We start from the raw sequence: 22,093 nt of genomic DNA, 5'->3' as shown, positions 1-22,093 counted from the left end.
GAAAAGATCAGTTTAACATTTATTGAAAACTATTTTTTATAAATTTAATAAAAAATGAATTAGGAAACATTATTACATTATTTCTTTACAGTATTTGCAACATCTATAATACATAAATTATTTTAACTATTACATCATTTGATATACAATGAACCATCAGCGGGTCCTAAATATCTCATGGATATTAGCATAACATCTATTAATGTCCACACTCCAAGACCACCAAAACTAAAGAGTTTACCAATACCCTCTTGCCAATGTCCCAAATAAAATCTAATGTAGAGAAAAATTTGTATCATTTTAAATTTTCGTGATGAATCATTAAAAAAGTATCAAATATATTTTACCTGTCAGCACCAAAACCGCCCAGCGTTATACTCAATATAAGAGCTGTGGACCATCTGTATCCACTAGTCCAATTACAAGGTAGATTTTTGTTAAATATTCTGTTGCCCAAACATAATATATTACCATATACTGTACAATTGGAACTGTTGGAATAGATGATTAATAATGAAATTTTAATATGTAGCAAGAAACAATTGAAAAAATAAATGTTTACTCACCGGTAATACTGTTTTGGCGAAGCAACAGAATTGCAAGCATTTTTTTTCAAACATTTATGTTCTGAAGGTTCGGTCTGATAGCAATATCGACAAATATACGTTTTTGTGAAATTCTTATTACCCTGTTGACCGATGAGACAATATCAATCAAAAATACATTTCGTAAACCAATTCGAATGAAACTGTTTACAGGATATATACTAACCACACAGTCGACCTGTTCCCTCACTGAACAATTGGTGGTGTAGGTCGCACCGTAGATGCAGTCTTCCTTCATAGGACAAATCAGACAGTCCACGTGAAGTTCGGAGCACTGCTTGTCGACGGGACATACCACAGCCGTGGAGTCGCTCTAAAAGAAGCAAGTCAATCGAAGAAATTAGTATCGTTGCCGATCGTTGGAGGGTCGCGTGTAAACACACAAAACAAAAACAAAACAAAAACACTACAAATATGAGGATGACTGGTGATGGACTGGTGCTCGGTAATATACCAACCCAATTGTGCTCGAACGCCGACGTCGTGTTCGAGCCGAAGTTCGTCTGGGAACCTGTGGCAACAGAAAGAAAAAGTCAAAAATTTACACGGTCGAGCATGACCACAAAACTTTGTTGTTGTCGTCGTCATCGTCGTTTACTGCGTTCGTTGCACTGGAGAGACACGGGTAGTGCCTATATACTCACTGCCATGTCCCAGTTGTGCTTGCTTCACCGACGTCGACAGTATTGCCATCAGTATGAAGAAGACATTTTTCGAGTTGATGCGGACGACGTTCATGCCGAGCTCTGTAATTCGCAGCAACAACGATGACAACGAGGCGAGTTCAAACGAGCTGTCGTGCGTAGCACATTGTAAACACTCATCGTGTTTTGCTTCGAGACATGAATTGGGCACTGTACTGACACATACAGCTGCGCCGTGTATATATATGAACCGAAGAGGCTCGAGATGGGCGACTGCCGCGCACGCAGTGTCTATATCGCCTGCGGAATTGTAATGATAATAACGTTTGCCTGCGCACCGATACTCCGCCGCGCGGTCGGTAATCGAGAAATCTCGTGGATATGATAATGTCGTCCCGTACCGTTCGATGATAATTGTGCAACAGTTTTTTAAGTAATTTCCACGAACGAAAAATAATTTTTGTTAGTTACATATTTCTCCTTGTCGTATGTCATTTGGTTTTTCTTTCGATTACTTTTTTTACGTGTATTGGTGAAAGAAGTCAGACACCTGCAGATGATACACAATATACTCACTGAATGTTATTCACAGATGGAACCAGTTCGTCATCCTGAACCTCGAGACATTTAATTATCCTAAAGAGATTTAAAAATGAAAATAATAATTGTTTGAAATTTCGCATTTATTAGCTCCATCCTCGTGCCTTGTACTCGTAAATCTTTACAATTCAAAAAATTGTCCACCGTATTAAAAGTCAAATTCATTTCAATTCCAGCCGGAAAACTAGGCAGTCGCTCGATAAAAATTCAACAGAATAACCTCGCCTCATCGTGGACGAACGAGCAACAGCCGCACTTTAACTCGAAGGATAATACGGTATAGAAGTGTAAAAGCAGGATGAGAAAAAAGCCTACACTCGAGATCGGTATACACCGCCGAGTAAGTTTTTTTTTCCAGTCTCGGCGTATAAAGTGCGCGGAAGGTTTCAAAAGAGAAAGCGGATTACGCGCGGAGAGCGAGTTAGTATAGGAAGACGCAGCAGCTGATTCCGCAAATGAAGAGAAAGAAAAAAGTAGTCGAGGATTAGTAGGGGGCTTTCCAGATGCCGGTGAGCTTTTTTTTTAGCTACAAAAGAAACTTTCGAGAAAAGGTTTATGCATTTTAAAATTCTGCGACTAAATTATTATTTCGTCGAGTGCGAAACTTCAAGTTATCGATGCATTATTTTACAGTCGAGCTCGGCGGGTAGATTCGATCGAGCCGCGATAACAACCAATAAAGCAGGAGCGTCTCTCGGAGAAAAGCTCCTCGGCACGGGGCTCGGAAACCAGAGCGCAGCATCATTGGATTACACCGCGCCCGGCGGAGCTTAATTTCCGTCATCGCGGGCTTCCGCAGCGGCACCGCAGAGCTTCTCTCTTCCTCTCTCGCTTATGGTCCTTCGCTGCAGTTTTGTCGCGCTCGTCCGCATCTCGAAATCGCGTAGGAAGATTCTCTCTACTTATTACTTTTGCGAATCCTCGTAGTCTTTCCTATTTTATTAATTTTATTCGCTTTTTATTCGCAGCTGCTCCTATACCCGACAGCATACCGACGTATACACGAGCGAAACAGTAATAGAGCGAGCGAGAGAAGAAACTGTTTGCATATCATTATGCACGCTCTGCGACGGGCTGCTCTCTCTCTCTCTCTCTCGTATACAAATGTACGAATGGAGATTAGCGTGATTTTTGCATAATGAGAGAACCGTGCGGCAGCTTGGCACACGGGCGCGCGACGTTATAACTGCGACGCTTGCATTTTGCCGCCGCCGCCGCTGCGCGACACGTATTTAAGCGCGAGTAAAGCACCGAGAGACGCGTTACGCGCGTATAATATCTAGCTATAGGCGTGTGTACACTTGTACGTGTGTGTATAAGTACGCGCCCGGCACGAGATCGTGTCTTTTCGGAGCTTTGCTGCACCACCGACTGCACCAGCGCGCGCGACTCTTCGCAGAGATCCTGTAATTCCATTTAACTCCGTTATATAAACTGCGCGATGTGTTTGCGATACGCTCGGGCGCATAATTTGGCGCCTCGTTATAATTGTATGTATATAATAGGGATCGAGAAAAGTTCCGGCGGTGCACGGCTGGCAAAATTAAGAGCCGTGCGATTGCTGCGCCGTTGCATCAGTAGTGTGTTTACGTAAGGATTGCGGGGGGCGTGCGCGTGCCCTCGCGGATTCGCGATGTTGGCATTTTTATAACGTTGACATTTGTATTCGCTCGAGGCAAAAAAAAAATATGAATCAAGTTTCGGGATCATCTAGAATTACGCCGCGCATTCGTTCGTAATTAAAACGTTAGTTAGTCTCGGATAACTCTCCCTTTTTTTTTTAGAAATTTCCGAACGATATCCTCTTTGTGTAGTTTCGAAGTTTTTCTTTTTTTTTTTTTTTCATCGAACGTCGAAAGCTCGATATCCACACACAGGCAGGTCGCTGGAAAATATGACAATGCACGCGCGATTGTCGAAAAGCTCCGTGTACACACACGCGCACACATATATATAGCTCCTGACAATTGAGCGACAGCGAAAAGAGAATTTTCGCGAGAGTAATAAAAGGAGCAAACTGCGCGCGTACAGGTAGCGGCGTGGGTCGAAGGGTACGTAATGAAAAAAAAAAGAAAAAAAGAAAAAAAACTGGCATGGAACGTGTGTGTATATGTCTATCGGATATATACGTAAGCTTTGTACAGCTGTATATACGACCTAATTTGCGCCGGGTCTCGTCGTTCCCAATGAATTGTGAGCGAGAGAGTGAGAGGGAAGGAGGGAGCACACGTGTGAAACGTTATAGCGTAGTAGTATACCTATATATAGGTAGGTACGCGCGCACAGTTGAAATGACTGCTAATTGGATGTGAAAATAATAAAGCAAATATGGCTCGGGCTTGCTGCCGCTGTACCATACGTGGATCGTAGTACACACACACCTTCGTTTTATTCACGGGGTACGTCGCAAATATACCTTATAGCGAGAAGCGTCGACGCTCCAAAAGCACATACGTATACATGTACGGGGGTGTTATATGTTTTTTTGTTCGGCTTTTTGTTTCGCTCTCTCATCTCGAGTCGCTCGCGCGCACCTTTCAACCTCGATAATTGGGTGCAATAAGCGTTTGACTCTCTCGAATGTACATTTCCAGCTCGACGCACTCGGCACGGCGCAGGGAAAGCTTCGGAAACGATTTTTTCCTTTTTTCCCCGAGCGTATATATACGAGTGCCGTCGAATACATATACGCAAGAGAGAAATTTTGCGACGTCGAGGCACATTTTTTCGGGCTCGTTCGTGGCGGTCATGGGCTCGCGCGCACACACACGCGTCATTAAAGCGAGCGATTTCGGGGAATGCGCGTCAACAACGAACGATATGACGCGCGGTTTCGTTCGTCAATTATATACGCAGCTGAAGCGTAATGCAACGTATATATGGATGCATAGAAATGTAACGCGCGCTTGCGATATGACTGCACGCTAAAATAATCGCGCACTCGTGACGGAAGAGAAATTATATTAGTTTGTATTTATTCTCGCTGATGCGAGAATTAGAGATATACCGATATAATTATCTCTAGGTGGCCGTGAAAGTGATTAGTTCGCAACAACGAACCCGATCTCTTGATGCTATTGGATTACTCTGCGAGTGAAATTATATTAACTATCTCGTCCTTTAAATTTAAAAATAATAACATTGAATTAGCTTTGAATGACAATCAAAAGCTACATAAATATCAGATATGTTTTGACGCATCGTGTAAGCCTCCCATTCGTTACTATTCAAATTGAATGAACTAACGAGGTAACTCGAAACTTTTCATAAAATTTATTATTGACAATAGGATCAGGAAAAAAAATTTTTTTGTAACAAATAACAAGAATGTATTTTACTCCAGGCTAATTATTGTTTCGTATGCTCGAATTTTTGTTCGTTATTCAATGCATACTTACAAATGAAAACATCCTCTCTCTCTCTCTCTCGCTTTTATACGAATTTTTTCGACGCGGCTGTATAAAAGTTTTCACTCCGCGCGTTAACGTGTAACGCTTTTGAACTCATTATGTACATCGTGTACAACGCGAAGTATACACGGCGAATTCAAGTGCCACGAGGAATTTTTCGTACGGAAGCACGAGAGGCAGTAAAATAATGACACTTTTCACGAGGGCAAATATTCTCCTTTGCGCGCGAGCCTTCGCGGAAATGAATGAAAATATAAATGCAGGCTCTTTAACGAGTTAAAGGGCTGACAAGCGCGCCCGTCCACGATGAAAGAAGAGAGAGAGAGAGAATTCGGGCTGTAGCAAAGACACGAATGTCGAGGCATTGGAGAATTTCTTTCGAAGTTTTGGCAAGTTTCTTCCCGAGTTCGCAATATAGCGGTACGGTACAGCGCGCGATATACAATTTATACAGAAAAATGTTAACGCAAAGTCCGAAAAGGGAGAGAAAGGAAGAGAATTGTAACGATTTTTCTACCGCTGCACACTTTATTAGCGCACAGTTGTGCGCGCGCGCGCACTGATTAAAGTAGAAAAGACAGAATGAAAAAAAAGACGTAAAATAGGTACTGTACAACGTATGGTACACCCACGTACTCACACACGCCGGTATGGTTCAGATTTTACCTCACTCTCTCTCACTTTTTTTTTCGTTCATTAGTTTGAAAATTTTTAATTAGCTCGTATGGCGATTCCGCGGAAGCAAAGAACCGAGAAGAGGGCTCGAGCGCGTATAATAATACACATAATCAGTACTAATGAGTAAATTTACGCGCGCGTATATGTGTGCGCGGCAAAAGCGAATTACTTTGGGGGGGCGCGCGCGTATTATGACTCGGCGCGGTCTAATGACGTTATGAATACCCTTGCGCGCGAGGGTCTAGTTGCTCGTTTACACAAACTAATCATGTCCCTTACTCGCCTCCAACTCGATGCGCGCCCTTGTTGTTGTATAGTATAGTGTAGCTTACTCGCACGGTGGTATATATAACACGCGAGCAGAGGAGGGAGGTGAGGGTGCGGAAGGTGTGCCGCTACACGAAGCGCCGGTGTACACGTATAATAAGCAACACAACAATGAGACGACGGCCGAGCGTAGCGTGATTAGCAGCAGCACCAGAAGGCAGAAACACCCGCTAGCCGTGACGTATCGTGTGATAGTAGCAGTGGTAGTAGTTGTAGTGGAGGATGTTGCGTTGCGCTGCAGCAGATGCACGAGATGCGCGGCGGTACTTATGCGTCACGCGTGAAATCTGCGCCCCGGCCAGAGAGAGAGAGAGAGAGTGAACTCGGTCAGTAGGATCGACGCGTGTCAGCTGCGAATTCGTGCAATGTCGTTGTGTATAATAAGGCATTAATTCGACGCGTCGTCGTGTCGGTTGGATGCGTATTTGAGTCGCGAGAGATGCGATATGGTAATTCGTGATGATTGGAAAAGAGAATGGCAATCGAATTGAAGTAGCTATACGTGAGATTTGAGTTAAAGGTACAACTATATCAATATTCATTTTTGAAAATGAATATCAGGAAAGATTGAAAGGCAATGATTATAATTATAGATTTTTATTAAAAATAAATTTTCAAATCCACCAGAAAATCCAGTGATTCTTTTCAACGCGGTATACAGGTTGTCAAACTGCGAAAAAAAGTATGAATCTGTCCGACTATTCGAGACAGGTTATCATCTCATTTCATGTTTGTTTTGTCGCAGTCAACAACCTGATTCGCGCCGCGACGCGCGGGCGCGTTACGCGCTGCGTAAAAAATATGCCCTTAAAACCCAGGGTCTTCTCGAGATCGATTTAAAAAAAGGCACAAGTGACGATTCGAGTTTTTTTTTTTTTTTAACCAGTCCAGCGATCAAACTTATATCATCGTAACGACGTATTCGTAGCTCAAAAGTTCGTGCATGTAAAATGTTAACCATCAACGAGGCCAAGTGCTACACGAAAGTCGACAAAAAGGAGTTCGTGTTCACGTGGGTGATAAGCGACGTCATGCTGCACTGGAGCAAGCAAAAATCGTCGACGCTGACGTCGCCCGCGTTCAACATCGATCCCGACGATCACAGAAGATTCGAGCTGAGCTTGATCAGGCTCTACGACTCGTGCGATCACACGACTCAGGAGAGGCTGGACGTGTACTGCGTGAACAACAGCGCCGAGCTGCCGTGCAGGTGCAAGCTGTCGCTCGTCGGCCAGGACGACAGGATCGGCTACGCGCAGACGCACTATCACACGTTCCTCAAGTACTCGCCCGTGCTCGTATTCGACATTCCGCGCAACAGATTCATCGGTTGCGTCTCCAGCGAGGGCTCGGTCACGATTCGCTGCGAGATGACGTTCGCCGTCGGCGATCGCAAGAACTCGCTGAACTACGATCGTTGCAGCCGTCCGTTGATCAGCGAGGAGGAAGAAGCGTCGACGGTACCGAGGTACGACTTCGACTGGGTGTTTCTCGGCCGGGATCTGAGCGACGTCGCGCTGAGAACGGCCTGCGGAAAAACGATACCGGCCCATAAAGTCGTGCTCGCCGCCGTGAGTCCCGTCTTCAAGGCCATGTTCAGCCAGGACGTGCCGGAGAACAAGAACAAACCGGTCGACATGGCCGACGTCACTTACGAGGCCGCCGTGGAGATGCTGCGTTACATCTACACGGGCAGCGTCGAGTGTCAAGAATTTTCATCGACCGCCGAACTGTTGGAGGCTGCCGACAGGTACCAGCTCGAAGAGTTGAAAAATAAGTGCGAGCAATTGTTGAGCTCCAAGCTGTCCATTAAGAATTGCGTCGAGGCTCTCGCGATAGCCGATAGGCTGAATTTGAATCGTTTGAAAAAAGATGCGATAGATAGCGTTAAACGTAATATACACGGACATTCGAACTTTGATAATGCGGGCAATATGATTCTCAAGATGGCACAGTTTCTCTCGGAACAATTTCAAAGTTGATATCGGTGCTTTTTTCAATATCCTGAATTGCTCGTAATTGCCTGCTACTCTAATCAATGCCAAAATATAATGTTATATTATAGTTAATTGAATAAAAATAAAGGTTCGAATTCGTCAAAATTTATTTTACTTTACTGTTGCATGCATTAGTTGAATAATGTAATAATGTAATAATAATGATCAGAGAAAAAAATGGATTTCTATAGATATAATTACATAATCTTTCAATATTGAATTTGAAATTTTTCACAACATTTTTCACAAAAACCTATGGCTTAATTATTTTTTTTTTTTTTTTTGAGATGCAAATGAAATTTGTAAGGATATTTCAATTTTAAAATTTTATCATTGAGATTCGAAAGACTCCAGTCATAGAGACCCAGCAACTTCTGTTGTTGAATATCCGATATTCATGAATGAAACCATGAATTGTCTGCTTTTCTTTTCAACTTCATTCATGTGACTACTGTACTTTACGTAAAAACGTCAATAAAAATTGAACATCAAAATTTACTTTTCCCTTGTGTCACGTTATTTCATACACTTATAAACAATGCTCGACTAAATAAAACAATTAAACCTACAAAATTCCTCTATTCATACGAGCGTCTAAACACGTGAGTATGTGCGGTAATCCAATGATCTGCACGTAACATTGCCTTGGTTGCATGATCAAAGTATTTCGTGCCTAGACGTAAGTATTCGAGTTGACCTGTCAAAATTCTTATTGTTATTTGTCTAAAAAAAAAAAGGAAGAAACGAATGATTTCTTTTCGTCGACGCAACGGTTCTCGAGTTGCAACTAAGCAGCGCTCACCGCGGCTCATAACGCCACTCGAGGCTCGCGATACGCACTGCAGACAACTCATTGAAACAAAGGGTCAGTTGCAGAACACACGTGTAGCGATACTATACGGGTCTCGACTCGTGCAACGGTCAGTATAGGTACAGCAGTCATACACAACAGATCGTTGTTGACGCATACTACCCGTCAAAGTCTAAAACTACTCGAGAAACAATCAAACCTTTTTTGAGATCTTGCCAATGTTTACAATGTCAAGTACCGACAGAGGCTCGAGCACCACGCGTTTTATTAAAGAAGAATGTGATTATATGTGGGAGATAGAGAACTTTCAAGCGTTGTGGCAATTAACAGATGCAGTGATGATGTCGCCAATGTTCACTGTCAGTGGCTCTAGTCAAATACAGTTTCAATTCAAATTTCACAAAATCTACGACAAACAATATCCTCATGGTGTCTTAAAATTGTATCTAAGCTGCGTAAATAGCAATAGTGTGATATGCAATTACAGGATATCAGTAATTAGAAATTACCAAATTTCGAAAACTATATCGAACTTATATACATTTCATAACCGTCGGGAGGATTTAGAAATTTTTTCATATTTATCTAAGAAAATGAACCAATTAATTACATGCAACAATAATACCGTGAACATTCGCTGCAAATTGACAGTTTTCGTAGCGGATACAAGTAACTTGCTAAACTGTAAATCCGACAATAACGATGAAGTACCAAAACTAAAATTCGACTGGGTATTTTTGGATGAAAATTTGAGTGACGTGAAGCTTCGAACTGCATGTGGAAAGGAAATTCCTGCACACAGACTCGTGCTTGCCACTGCCAGCCCAGTGTTCAGAGCCATGTTTAGCCATAGTATGCCGGGCAACAGAACCCAATCAGTTGATATGATGGATGTCAGCTACGAAACTGCGGTTGAGATGCTCCGGCACATCTACACGGGTAGTGTTAAAAAGTGTGAAATTTCGATGATTATCGAGCTTTTGGCGGCCGCCGATACTTATCAATTTGAAGAGTTGAAAAATAAGTGCGAAAAAATATTGATAACCAATTTATCGACTGACAATGTCTTGGAGATTTTGGAAATTGCCAATAATCATGGTGCAAAAATTTTAAAAAAAGGAATAGCTGATTTTCGCAAAGTATTTTGAACAGACTTTTTGAACGTTATAATATATTGAATTTTATTTCAATACGCCACAATTTTTTTTCGAAATAATTTTAAAAATGATTTTAATACTTCTACCCCTATAATTATCTGCCAATCTCATTAACTTCAAAACATGATGTCATTATTGTACATTCAATAAAAATAAAAATTCAATACTGTCAAAATTTACCTTTTCCATACGTAACGTTATTTCATTACAATTATAAAAAAAATATATTTTTTGAAATCTTCCTTGAAGGCTGAAATCCAAACCTTATTCTGATTTTTAAAGATAAAAAATTTCTTAGCTTCGTCATGCTATCTACGACTTGAAGCTTGAAGACATGATTCTTTCCGATCCAGTGAATGGCCTCGTAGTCGATATCGAGCAAGAATCAACATTTTCTTCGCAAGTACTTCGATATTTATGCACCTCACTTCATCAGATAATGTCGGAGATCATACGAGACTAAAAGTCTCGCCAACAACTTGAATAATTAAAAATTTCTGGTAAATTAAACCACGATGATTATTAGTTATAATAAAAAATTGAACTGCAAATACCATCGTTTATAAAAGCTTAATCACATTGTATTAATTTGATATTATATTCTTCGATGTGATTATGAAATTGACGCTTCCTGTAGCGATATATGAATGCTGATCCGGAAATCAGAACAAAATATTATTCTACTTCGTACTTGTAGCAGAATTATGCTGATAAGATTTCGCGGTAGCATACTTCTGATTTGCTCTCCAAAGCAAAATTAATATCTCTAGCAGAAATCGAGGTGCTGAAGATTTTATGTTTTGTTATGAAAAGTTTAAAATTTTTCAAAGATTTACATTTCTGTTCTGGTGTAAAATCATTATAGGAGATAGACAAAAATTATTTACTTATTTTTATCTTCGCCGTAAATACAGCGTCTACTACGGATTATAAACTCGTTTACGATTTTACAGAAAAAAAGTGTATTATAAATAATGGTCCATGACGTCGTTTAAATTAAACCGCTAAAGTTTTATTTTTTCAAATTACATTAATAAAACCATTACAATTGAACAAATGATTTCTATACTTCGACGCTGCAATTGCGCTGCATAGTTTCCCGAAAATTCCGCTTAGCGACGTTACCAGCGCCAGTCGGGATTTGCTTGCGACTTGCGAGTCGATAGTCGATACACTCATACATTAGACCGTAGACGCTTCACGCTACTCGCTGTGTTCTAGTCCTTTGTTGCTCGTTTGTTGTCGCTGTCGGCTGTGCTCACAGTTGTTTTAAACATCGGCCACAGTCGGCGCCACTAAGGGAAAAAGAAGAAGTGGACTGTATTATTCAATAAATGGTCGTGGCCACACATTGCCCAACAGTTCGTGCGTGCGATAAAAATTCCAACCGACTTGAGAGATATTCTCCTAGTGTATAAAATGGCAAGTTCCAATATAGTTAAGTGCTCTACGCGCATTGATAAAAAAGACTGCGATTTTACGTGGTCAATAGAAAATTTCACATTCATCCTAGAAAAGAATAAAGGTATAATAATATCGCCCAAGTTCTATGCAGGTAGTGACACGGAAAAAGGATTTTATTTGTCCATAGATAAATACCGGTATTCTCCTTGTGGTAAACCTAGTGCGATCGATTTTATGCAAATACGTCTGGAATTGGTCAACGAACCTACGATCAAAGATTACGAGTTCGAAGTATCAATAATCAAAGATGGAAAAATTATTGAAACCCATACAAATAGTTGCAAATCTTGTATTTCGAAGCCCAACCGAAAAGTGATTTTGGACGATTTTCCAGAAAAGATTACGAAATTCATTTCGTCTACGGGTGCTTTAACCATTCGCTGTAAAGTAACTGTCTCAAACGGAAGTATAACAAACTTTTTTGACTATGGACCCGTTGATGGGAGTAAAGTACCAAAACTGAAGTTCGATTCGGTACTTCTTGATGAAAAATTTAGTGATGTGAAATTACGAACAGCGTGTGGGAAAGAAATCCCTGCGCACAAGGTCGTGCTCGCCACTGCTAGTCCAGTATTCAATGCTATGTTCAGTCATGATATGTTGGAAAACAAAACTCAATCAGTTGATATGGTGGATATTACTTACGAAGCAGCCGTTCAAATGCTACGATACATCTACACTGGTACTCTTGCTAATCACCAAACTTCCTTGATTCTTAACCTTTTGTCGGTCGCTGACAAGTATCAACTTGAAGACTTGAAAAATAAGTGCGAGCATGTAATAGGCACAAATTTATCTACTGAAAATGTTTTAGAAATTCTTAAAGTTGCTGATGATCACGGGGCTAAACATTTAAAAGAAAAAGCGATCAAATTTGTTAAGAGTAATGTAAACGGACCTTTAGAATCTAATAATGTTGGCGATTTTATTCTCAGTATGGCACAGTTTCTTCACAAATAATTTTATAGCCCATTTCAATACATTTATGACTCATATTTATGATATGACTAATGCTTATGATTGTTTTCTTTTCTCATTAATTTCAAAGCATCATGTTACTACTGTACTTTCAATAAAAATAATAGTTCAATACAATCAAAATTCATTTTACCCTTGTCACATCATAAAATTCTTCACAATATATAACACGTAGCACTGAGAAAGCGTAATACGAGAATACCAGTGATAATGTCGTAAAACACGAACGATGCTTTGGTATTGGAAAAATAATCAAATATGCATCAAATCAGCATATCAATCCGACTTACGGTGATGAACATACAATTTGTAAAAACTCTATTCCTGCTCGGGTCGCCTTGCGAAAAAATAGATTTCGAATAAAAATTAATAAACACCAACGTGTTTTCCAATGGTCAAACTGATATTCGTTTTAATTTTTATCTTGAAATTTTTTAAACTAAATATTTATAACTGCAACATTTTTAATCGACAATAAAAATTTCAACGAAAACTATGTGTCTGCCACAGATATGATAATAGTTTTACAAGTGTAAAGCCTTTTATTATTAGTCAAAGATACTCATTGGTCATAATCAATGACAATAAATTGTCGCCAATTTAAAATGTTAAAAGTATCTAAGCATATGTTCGAGTTGGGTTGTCTGAAATCATTATTTGTCCGAATAAAATACTAACTCGACTCTCGCTCGAATTTCAGCTAAGTAAGTGACGCTCACATCACCCGAGGGCCGAGGCGCGCAAATCGCTACTTTCAACAAAGGGTCCCTTGGATGATCACTATTAGACGGCAGACGCAACGCGGTGTATAGCTGTGCGAGTCTTGACCTGTGCTGCGTGCAACAGTCCATTAGTCAGTCGTATACTGCTGTGAGCTGATAGTCGTTGATACGTATTGTGGCGAACGTTTGTGCGTGCGATAAATATCTCAGCGCCTCGAAAGACAACTCAACTCATTTAAGATTTTTCAAAAGTATAAAATGTCAAGCGTTAATACAATCATAGGCTTTACTGAACTTGAAACGAAAAAAGCCGATTTTACGTGGGTATTAAGACAATTTAAACGTATTTGGGACGGACGACAAACCAAAGGGATACCATCACCGACATTTACATTCGGTAGTGATGATCAAAGAATATTTTATTTATATTTGTGGAAGAATATAAATCGTACTCAAGTGGATCTATTCGGCATTAAGAAGCAAAGTGACTTCGAATTAACCTGGAAGTCATCAGTTAATAAGGATGACAAAACTGTATGCACTAACTCTGGTATTCTAAGGAGTTATCATGGTGATATTTATGATTCTAAACCTGATCACTTGGCATGTATCGTCACAATTCCTAATGAAGAAATGATAAATTATATTTCATCGACGGATACTGTAAGTGTTCGCTGCAAATTGACAATGACTATGGTAAACTCAACGAAATCACTAAGCCATATATCCATCGATACTAATGAAGCATTGGTACCAAACTTTAATTTGGACTGGATGTTTCTCAATGAAAATTTAAGTGATATTAAGCTGCGAGTATCTGGAAAAGAAATCCCAGCACATAAAATTGTGCTCGCTAATGCCAGTCCTATCTTCAAAGCCATGTTTAGCCCCGAAAACAAAAGTCAATCGATAGATATGTTTTGTATTACTTATGAAGCTGCAGTTGAGATGCTGCGATATATTTATAAGGGCAGCGTCAAGATTATAGATTTCACCTTGGCTGCTCAACTTTTGATGGCTGCTGACAAGTATCAACTCGAAGGATTGAAAAAAGAATGCGAAAAAATGTCGAATTGCTACAAATATAACATGGAAAGTTTGAAGAAAGAAGCAGTTTAGTTTACAACTGAGTTCCAGCGTATCCACAGTTTCTGACGATGTGGGTAATATTGATTTTCAGTATGGAGTGACTTTTTTTCGAAATAATATAAAAACTTCAATATGTTCTTTCTCAAATTTACTTGTATCTATTGTTCACATCATGACATGTATTATTTAAATGCTCTTTATACTTACAATTTAACTGCATAATTTGATTTGTGACTATCCGATTATTATTGCCCGTTGCTAATTCATAACTTATCGCGGTATACTTACAATTGTTTTTTCGAATATTTTTTTATGAATAAAGGGTTGTAATATATAATTTGTATTGCAAATTTTTTATTTCCTGTCCTAATAAAATGACAACAACAACATCTTTCAATACCAAACTATTGATTTTTTATGGGAATTTTCACAAATGGTTTATGAATTACTATTGAATTTTTATAATGAAATACTTTATTCTAATGAGCAATATTTTCATGGTCAAGTGAATGGCCCTTGCAACGATTTGTTTGTGCAAAGATAATTTAATTAGTATTTTTGGATTTAAATTTATCAACTCTCGATGTATACAGTCGTTGCAGGACGAAAAAAAATTGAAATTCGTCACATTTTTGTCCAATAAAAATTTTATTTGTAATGAGTATTGAAACGAAAGGCTGTTCTGATCATCGACAATTGCATAATTATCGCGATTTGAATCAAAGGCGATTCGACTTTGAAATTTCGAGCTACGTTTGGCGCGTACATTTCCATTCTTCAAAGGCTACACGCATCGTCAATTTTCTTTACAAAACGTCTCGTCACATTTAATTTCTTTATTAAACTGTCACTCTCAATTTTACGCAATAAAAAAGTGCGGTACTGTTAATCGATCGTTTTCGCGTCTGACACGAGTCCTACGAGAAAGAGTCGCTCTCTGAATAATCGGTACAAGATGCATCGATGATCAGTAGTTATTTTCTAGAGAAGTATTCGCTGGTAGATGTGAGGGTAAAGGATAGCTTGAGGTTTTTTTAGTGACGAAACGAGTTTTAGAAGCGAAACGAGGTCAACGAGCTGACTCGCTGCTCTTTACGTTCTAGGCCAATAAAAATGTGAATTTGGTAGTATCCCAGCAAGAAAATCAAAAAGCTTTACGGCCATCAAAATTTACTACGGCCGCATTCAAACTTATTCAATTTTCTACTATGATAATTTTTATTCGCGTCGCGATTACACGCAGGAACAGAGTGAAGCGCTTACAAATGAGTCCTGTTCTAGGTTTTTCTTCCTTTGATCAAAGTGTACGGGTGAACTCTGGAGAGCGCAAAATATTTTACGAGAGAATTTCTCACTTTAAAAAATAATCGTAATGACGCACCCACACTTAAATACTATAAAAATTAATTTCAAAGTGTTGTTAACATCGACTATGATGTAAGACGTATAAAATTTCATATCGCGATCACGTTTTCGTGACGAGCATTTCAAGTTTACACGAGTTTTACGCATCTTTTCTAGAAAATAAATTAATTTACTCAGTTAGCGGAATCGCTCGCACAAGCTCGGTCGAGGCAAAAAAAACACACACAAAATCGCCATGTCCACGAAATCGCTGCTTCGTTTCGCGCTCGTGGCCGTGGCCGTTGTATCCAGCGCGAGATCCGTCGACGTCGACATAGCCCAGATCTTCTCGCGCGGATTCGACCTGCTCGGCTCGATACGCGATCCCGTGCGGCTGTTCGAGTCGATCTTCGGCCTCGTGCAGATCATCTCCGGGCAGATCAACGAGAGCGAGCGAGTCGAGTCGAGCGGCGCCGCCCTGGCGACGATCAGCGAGAGCCTCGCCGAGATCTCGGCGGATATCCAGGACTTCCGGGAGGATCTGTTCGACGAGCTGAAGCGGCAACAGTCCGAGTACGAGGTCACCACGAAGCTCGACAAGTTCTTCAAGATCAAGGAGGAGATCGACCGGTACTACGTGCAGTTCAACAATCTGCACAACTCGAGCCGCGTGGGCGGCTATCTCAACTCGACGCGCGAATTGTTAGCCAAGAAGATACGCGAGGTCGGCTTCAACGGCGTCACGGGCCTGCTCGACGAGATGCACGCGCTGGTGCGCACCGATCGCTGGTCCGGCAGCAGCTTCAATCTGCTGTCCGACACTACCCTGGTGATAATATATTTATTATTATTTTCTTTTTTAAATTAAAAACAAAAGTAATCGTTTAATTGTCGAACATCATCCTGCAGACGTCGACGCTCGTGTGCTCGAGAGGCCGTCCGGCGCAGTTGATCATTCACAATATTTATTTGGCCCTGTGCGCCACCGAGATGAAGGGCATCATGCTGGACGTGTGGGCCATAACCGAGGCAATGAAGAAGGAGGGAGTCAACACCACTCGGGAGATCGCCGACGTCAAGGAGGCGTTCACCCTGCGACTGACGCGCACCAAGACCAGCACCAAGCGTGCCATGGAGAGGGCGTCGCGCGAGCACTGGAGCTGCGCCAAGCCCGATCCCGTACAAAGTAACGATTGTATTACATGGGCTAAGACATAGCTGGCGTCGAGGTCAAAAAAATTTTTTTTCTTAAATTGTGTACTTTTGAAGAGTACATTGAAAAGTGAAAATCCTGAAAGTTTCAGCCCTCTGGGTCCAACCGTATTGGGTTTTCAGGGTCTTAAAGTTGAATTTTTTTTTTCTGCTGGTACTTTGCTCGCAATTCTGATTTTCTTGAGTTTATATGAAAAAATTGTTGAATCATGGTTTTTTATGTAAAATTTGATCTAGAATTCTAACTTTTACTTAAAAATCAAATTAATAAGTTTAATTCCATAAAAATGATATTTTCATGCACTGATAATGTCACTGTGCAAAAATAAACAGCGATATGGTCAACATTGTAATATGTTCATTGATACATCAAATTACAACTTCTGATAAATTTTGGTTGTCAGTAGACAAACATAATTCATTATTGAGCTTAATATGAGTCAACAATCAAGGAAAATGAGAGAAAAGCCATGTTTCTTGACTCATATTAAGCTCAATAATGAATTGTGTTTATCTACCGATAACCAAAATTTATCAAAAGTTGTAATTTGATGTATCGATGAACATATTACAATGTTGGCCAAATCGCTGGATACAAATATGTTTATATTTTTGCACAGTGACATTATTAGTGCATGAAAATATCATTTTTATGGGGATTCAACTTGTTCATTTGATTTTTAAGTGAAAGTTAGAATTCTACATCAAAGTTTACATTAAAAACCATGATTCAATAACTTTTTCATATTAACCCAAGAAAATCAGAATTGTGAGCAAAGTACCAGCAGAAAAAGAAAATTCAACTTTAAGACCCTGAAAATCCAATAGGAATGGACCTAGAAGGCTGAAACTTTCAGGATTTTCACTTTTCAATGTACTCTTCAAAAGTACATAATTAATAAAAAAAAATGTTTGACCATCACGCTAACTATGGCTTAGCCCATATACAAACGATTACCGATCCGTACTCAGATCAAAAACTCAAGGGTGACGATTTCACGCAGATAAGACGTACTTGCAGTTCGGCCCGTTCATACAGATGAGCATCGAGCGCGAGGAGCGCATCTATCAGGTCTATCCGCCGACCTCGGGCTGGCTCTACTGGGACAGGTGCAACGGCAACTGCGAGCGTCACGCCTACAGTCACGTAATGGCGCCCGGCGAGTACGGCTGCGGCCATCGACTGAGAAACTGTCGCGCCTTCGATAACAACGTCGATATTTGCTACGCCCAGGTGATTTGAATACGCGCGAATTCGCTTTTCTTCTTCATAATTTCTTTTAATTAAATTCTAATTCTGTTGTTTTTTTTTTTTTTGTATAAGCCTGCCATGCCGCGAAGGTACGAGTACGCGGTGGGCACCAACGACAAGGTTTACGGGAACAACGACGAGGAATGCGGCGGAACGAAAGAGACGCTGGCCAAGTTCACCAATCTGAACTCGTTCGCGTGCGAAATTTGCGTCTGCACGTGCGAGGAGCTGCACGCGCCGGATCACTTCGTCGATCTCGGAGAGGTCACGTCCAACGTGGACGAGAATAAGTTAGTATAACATTTCAATTTTCGATCTCGTTATCTCTACATCGCACTAAAATTAATTTTGTTTTTGCAGAGTCATAGTCGGACTTCGCTTCAAGCGTATGTTCGGCATACTGTACATGGAGGCGAAGACGGCCAAATTGTTGCCGTCGGGCTTGATCGATCCCAAGACCAAGTCCTGGACAAAGAAGGAGTTGAAGAGGGAGGACGTGGAGGGACTCGTGGAGGGCGTCGATCACGTGCGACTCACCTGGAGAAACAGGTCGTTCGCCCTGGACGACATCGAGCTCGAGAACGACTACGTCCTCACCGGGGTGAAGTTCGTCTACGACGGCGGCCTCGTCAAGGTCGCGGCCCGAGGTAATTTTTACGACTTCGAGGCGGGCACGGTGGATCCGGAAGAGGAGTTCTGGAGCGTCAGCGGTGAATCCAAGGGTCTCGAGGAATACGGGTGAATAGAAAAAATTTTACGAGTTCAGATGGGTATGAATTTTTTCCAAATAAGTCTCGTTTTCGACAGCCAACTGTCGGTGGAGGATCGGGACGTACCGACGGATCATTTGGAAAATCACGTCGACTCGGTCGAGGGACAGTACCTGAACTTGACGACGAGCAGCATGAAAAACGACGCGGGCCAGAGCGTGGTGCCGTTCGTCGACGCGCTGCCCGTCGTGCCCAAGCAACTGATACCACTGTCGGGCTTTGGACTGATCCACAAGGGCGGCAGAAAGACCTCGGGATATCTGGCGCTCAAGCTCTTGGGCTACGACTTTGAGCCGCACGTTTCGTAATTATTGTAAAGGATAATTTTTTTTTTTTTTTAGGTAACATTGTTCGTTAGTGTGTAGTAAATTTTATTATTAATGTATTTCTATGGCGAATAAAAAAGATAAATCAATGTTTTCAATTAATTATTTGTATAAGAATGAAAAAGTTTTAAAATTTGTAGTAAAAATGAAAAACGAAAAAACAGTATTGCCCTTGTTTCGTACGTTTTATACGATCGTAAATTTAATTTTTTTCAAAAAGTTCCATGCGTCATAAAATAGTTGAATCAATTATAACTGTTATCACCGTCTTCTAGGTATATAGGTGTGAGTTCAAAGTTATTCGATACCATCAGCGCCTTTGATCATCTTCAACAAACCAACAGCTTATTTACTGTTTGCAGAGAAAATTTATTGTAAAATTATTACATGCTTTTTGGCAAAGTTGAACCCTTAAAACCTTCATTTTTCTAAATTATACCGACGATAAAGTATGATTCACTTGAACCTACCTTACAGTTTCGCAAATTCTCCGCTAATGATTCAACAACAATTGCCTGCCGCCCGCACAAGATAAGATAGCCGGCAGGTTAGCCGCAGCTCACAGGTAGCCCGCGTAGCTGCACAGTCAGTTGATCGTTCGATTTAGGCAACAGTCAGTCGCATTGCAATGCTTTGCGCGAGCACATAGTGTCCAACAGCTTGTATTTGTCATAAAAGTTTCAAGTTAAATTTTTTCTCGAGATTATCCCACAGTGTAAAATGTCCATTGCCAATAAAATCACAGGCTATACGCAAATTCCCACAAAAGATTGCGATTTCACGTGGGTGATAAAGGATTTTCCGTTGTATTGGCAGAAAATCAAGGTAAACTTAATGTCACCAGCATTCAATGTCGGTGGTGATGATCAAATGCAGTTTGCATTGAAATTAAACAAAATTAGTACACTTGGTGGTGCAGATAAAGGAAGATTAGATCTACACCGCGTGCAGAAATATGCACAACCATCATGCAAGTACAAGATAACTTTCATCAAGGATGATAAACCTGTTCACGCTCAATCCATGAAGTATACATTTTCTACGACTGATTATGTGGTTCCAATTCTCACCTTACAAAACAACGAATTACTAGAATTTATTTCCTCCACTGGCACGGTAATTATTCACCTCGTGTTATCAGTTTTCACTGGAGATGAAAAGAAGTTCTTAAAAAAAGAATCTGTTGATACGAATAAAGTTTTGGTGCCAAAATATAATTTTGACTGGATATTTCTTAATGAAAATTTGAGTGATTTTAAGTTAAAAACTGCTAGTGGAAAGGAAATCCCAGCGCACAGGGTCGTACTCGCAAATTTTAGTCCAGTATTCAAAGCTATGTTTAGCCTTGACATGTTGGAAAAGAAAAGCCAATCGGTTGATATGATCGACATTAGTTATGATGCTGCAGTCGAGATGTTGCGATACTTCTACATAGGTACAATAGAGAGTCGCAAAGTATCATTGATTATTGATCTTTTAGTGGCAGCTGACAAATATCAAGTAGACGAGTTGAAAAACGAGTGCGAGAGAATATTGAGCTCACTGTTGTCACCTGAAAATGCTGTGGATATTTTACAAGTAGCCGATAAATGTAACATGAAAAATTTGGAGAAAAACGCAGCTGAATTGATAAAATAGCATATCAAGATATCTTCAGACTCTGAGGATGTAGGTAACATGATTCTCTGCTTGGAATGACTTTTTTCGAAATAATTTTAATATGAATTCTTTGTTAATAATATTATCTTAAAAAACACTATGCTACTTTTGTACTGAAAATGAAGAATCGTCAATATTTACAATAACCATCCGTCCTGAAACTTTATTACAATTATAAACCATTTTTGATTTAACCAAAGTGAGTCATGAAACATTCAAAATCCACCTTCAAACTAATTCAACTTATTGTTATGTTAATTTTTTCGTAACATGATTATACTGGTAGGAATAGAGAAGTACTCACGAATTAGGCCAAGGTTTTTTTCTTTAAAGCGAAGTGTACTATAGGGTAAACTATGCTTCAAGACTGCCTCGCGTGGTACTAAGAAGCTTAAAATATTTTTTAACGCCTCTTTTTGTGGAGAAAAGTATTATTCAAGTAATTCAAGCCTTTGGTCAAGTAAAATCGTTACAACTTTCAACTTACTAAATTATACCGAAGAAAAAGAATGATCAATTTAAATCGACCCTGCAGTTTCTCGAATTCTCCGCTGAGCGACGCCCAAGACGTCAAGTATCGCAAATCGCAGATGATTTAACGTAAAAACGAAGGGTCCTTTTGATAAGTTTTAGAACGCAGTTATAGTGATATTATAACGAGTATCTTGCTTGATTTGGGCTGCACAGGGAACGATCAATACGCAGTCATAGTTAGCCGTTCGTCATAGCCTCTTATTATCCAGCAGTTGCGATAAAAGTTTCAAGTGAATTTCATACAGTTTAAAATGTCAAATAATAAAGTACTCTGCTTCACGGAACCTCAATCACAAGACTGTGATTTTTTGAAGACTCACAAAAAAAATCAATTTGACAAAGCAAATAATGAGATTCTTGACATGATTTATAAGAATAACGAAAATATATTTATATGTATTATTATTCTTCGATCAAAGAAAATCCAGGAATATTTACAAGACCTAATGAAGAATTACAAAAAAAATCAAGTTGAAAAAGCAAAGAATGAGATTCTTGACATGATTTGTAAGAA

General features: G+C 40.0%; 7 protein-coding genes across 8 annotated transcripts; 6 read left to right on the top strand and 1 right to left on the bottom strand.

The window, feature by feature from the left end:
* Position 1: 1 nt before the first annotated feature.
* Positions 2-1,482, bottom strand: LOC106659819 (TM2 domain-containing protein almondex). Of its 2 annotated transcripts, none has more exons than XM_014382527.2 (6): positions 1,250-1,482; positions 1,016-1,116; positions 772-918; positions 567-688; positions 348-491; positions 2-273 (listed from the first exon to the last, which is right to left on the bottom strand). In XM_014382527.2, the coding sequence occupies exons 1-6, from the start codon at positions 1,341-1,343 to the stop codon at positions 135-137; spliced, it is 747 nt and encodes a 248-aa protein (XP_014238013.1). In that variant the 5' UTR covers positions 1,344-1,482; the 3' UTR covers positions 2-134. The 2 variants fall into 2 exon arrangements, with proteins under 2 accessions (XP_014238013.1, XP_014238014.1); XM_014382528.2 differs by having other exon boundaries at positions 1,064-1,116.
* Positions 1,483-7,214: 5,732 nt separating this feature from the next.
* LOC106659722 (speckle-type POZ protein A-like) lies at positions 7,215-8,246 on the top strand. The gene has a single exon (XM_014382401.1). The coding sequence runs from the start codon at positions 7,215-7,217 to the stop codon at positions 8,244-8,246; it is 1,032 nt and encodes a 343-aa protein (XP_014237887.1).
* Positions 8,247-9,299: 1,053 nt separating this feature from the next.
* Positions 9,300-10,692, top strand: LOC106659723 (speckle-type POZ protein-like). The gene is made up of 3 exons (XM_014382402.1): positions 9,300-9,566; positions 9,663-10,211; positions 10,528-10,692. Exons 1-3 carry the CDS (start codon positions 9,300-9,302, stop codon positions 10,690-10,692), a joined length of 981 nt encoding a protein of 326 aa, XP_014237888.1.
* Positions 10,693-11,648: 956 nt separating this feature from the next.
* LOC106659724 (speckle-type POZ protein B-like) lies at positions 11,649-12,653 on the top strand. Its single transcript, XM_014382403.1, has one exon. It carries the CDS (start codon positions 11,649-11,651, stop codon positions 12,651-12,653), a length of 1,005 nt encoding a protein of 334 aa, XP_014237889.1.
* A 998-nt stretch (positions 12,654-13,651) lies between these two features.
* LOC106659725 (protein maternal effect lethal 26-like) lies at positions 13,652-14,512 on the top strand. The gene has a single exon (XM_014382404.1). It carries the CDS (start codon positions 13,652-13,654, stop codon positions 14,510-14,512), a length of 861 nt encoding a protein of 286 aa, XP_014237890.1.
* A 2,474-nt stretch (positions 14,513-16,986) lies between these two features.
* On the top strand, positions 16,987-19,368 carry LOC106659726. Its single transcript, XM_023457860.1, has 5 exons — positions 16,987-17,012; positions 18,043-18,272; positions 18,363-18,580; positions 18,651-19,028; positions 19,098-19,368. Exons 2-5 carry the CDS (start codon positions 18,078-18,080, stop codon positions 19,366-19,368), a joined length of 1,062 nt encoding a protein of 353 aa, XP_023313628.1. The 5' UTR covers positions 16,987-17,012; positions 18,043-18,077.
* Positions 19,369-20,106: 738 nt separating this feature from the next.
* Positions 20,107-21,024, top strand: LOC106659728 (protein maternal effect lethal 26-like). The gene has a single exon (XM_014382406.1). The coding sequence runs from the start codon at positions 20,107-20,109 to the stop codon at positions 21,022-21,024; it is 918 nt and encodes a 305-aa protein (XP_014237892.1).
* Positions 21,025-22,093: the final 1,069 nt, after the last annotated feature.

The sequence above is a fragment of the Trichogramma pretiosum genome, unplaced genomic scaffold (assembly GCF_000599845.2).
Source record: "Trichogramma pretiosum strain Unisexual culture from Peru unplaced genomic scaffold, Tpre_2.0 scaffold21, whole genome shotgun sequence".
Lineage (NCBI taxonomy): Eukaryota > Metazoa > Arthropoda > Insecta > Hymenoptera > Trichogrammatidae > Trichogramma > Trichogramma pretiosum.
This window is presented reverse-complemented; position numbering and strand designations above follow the sequence as displayed.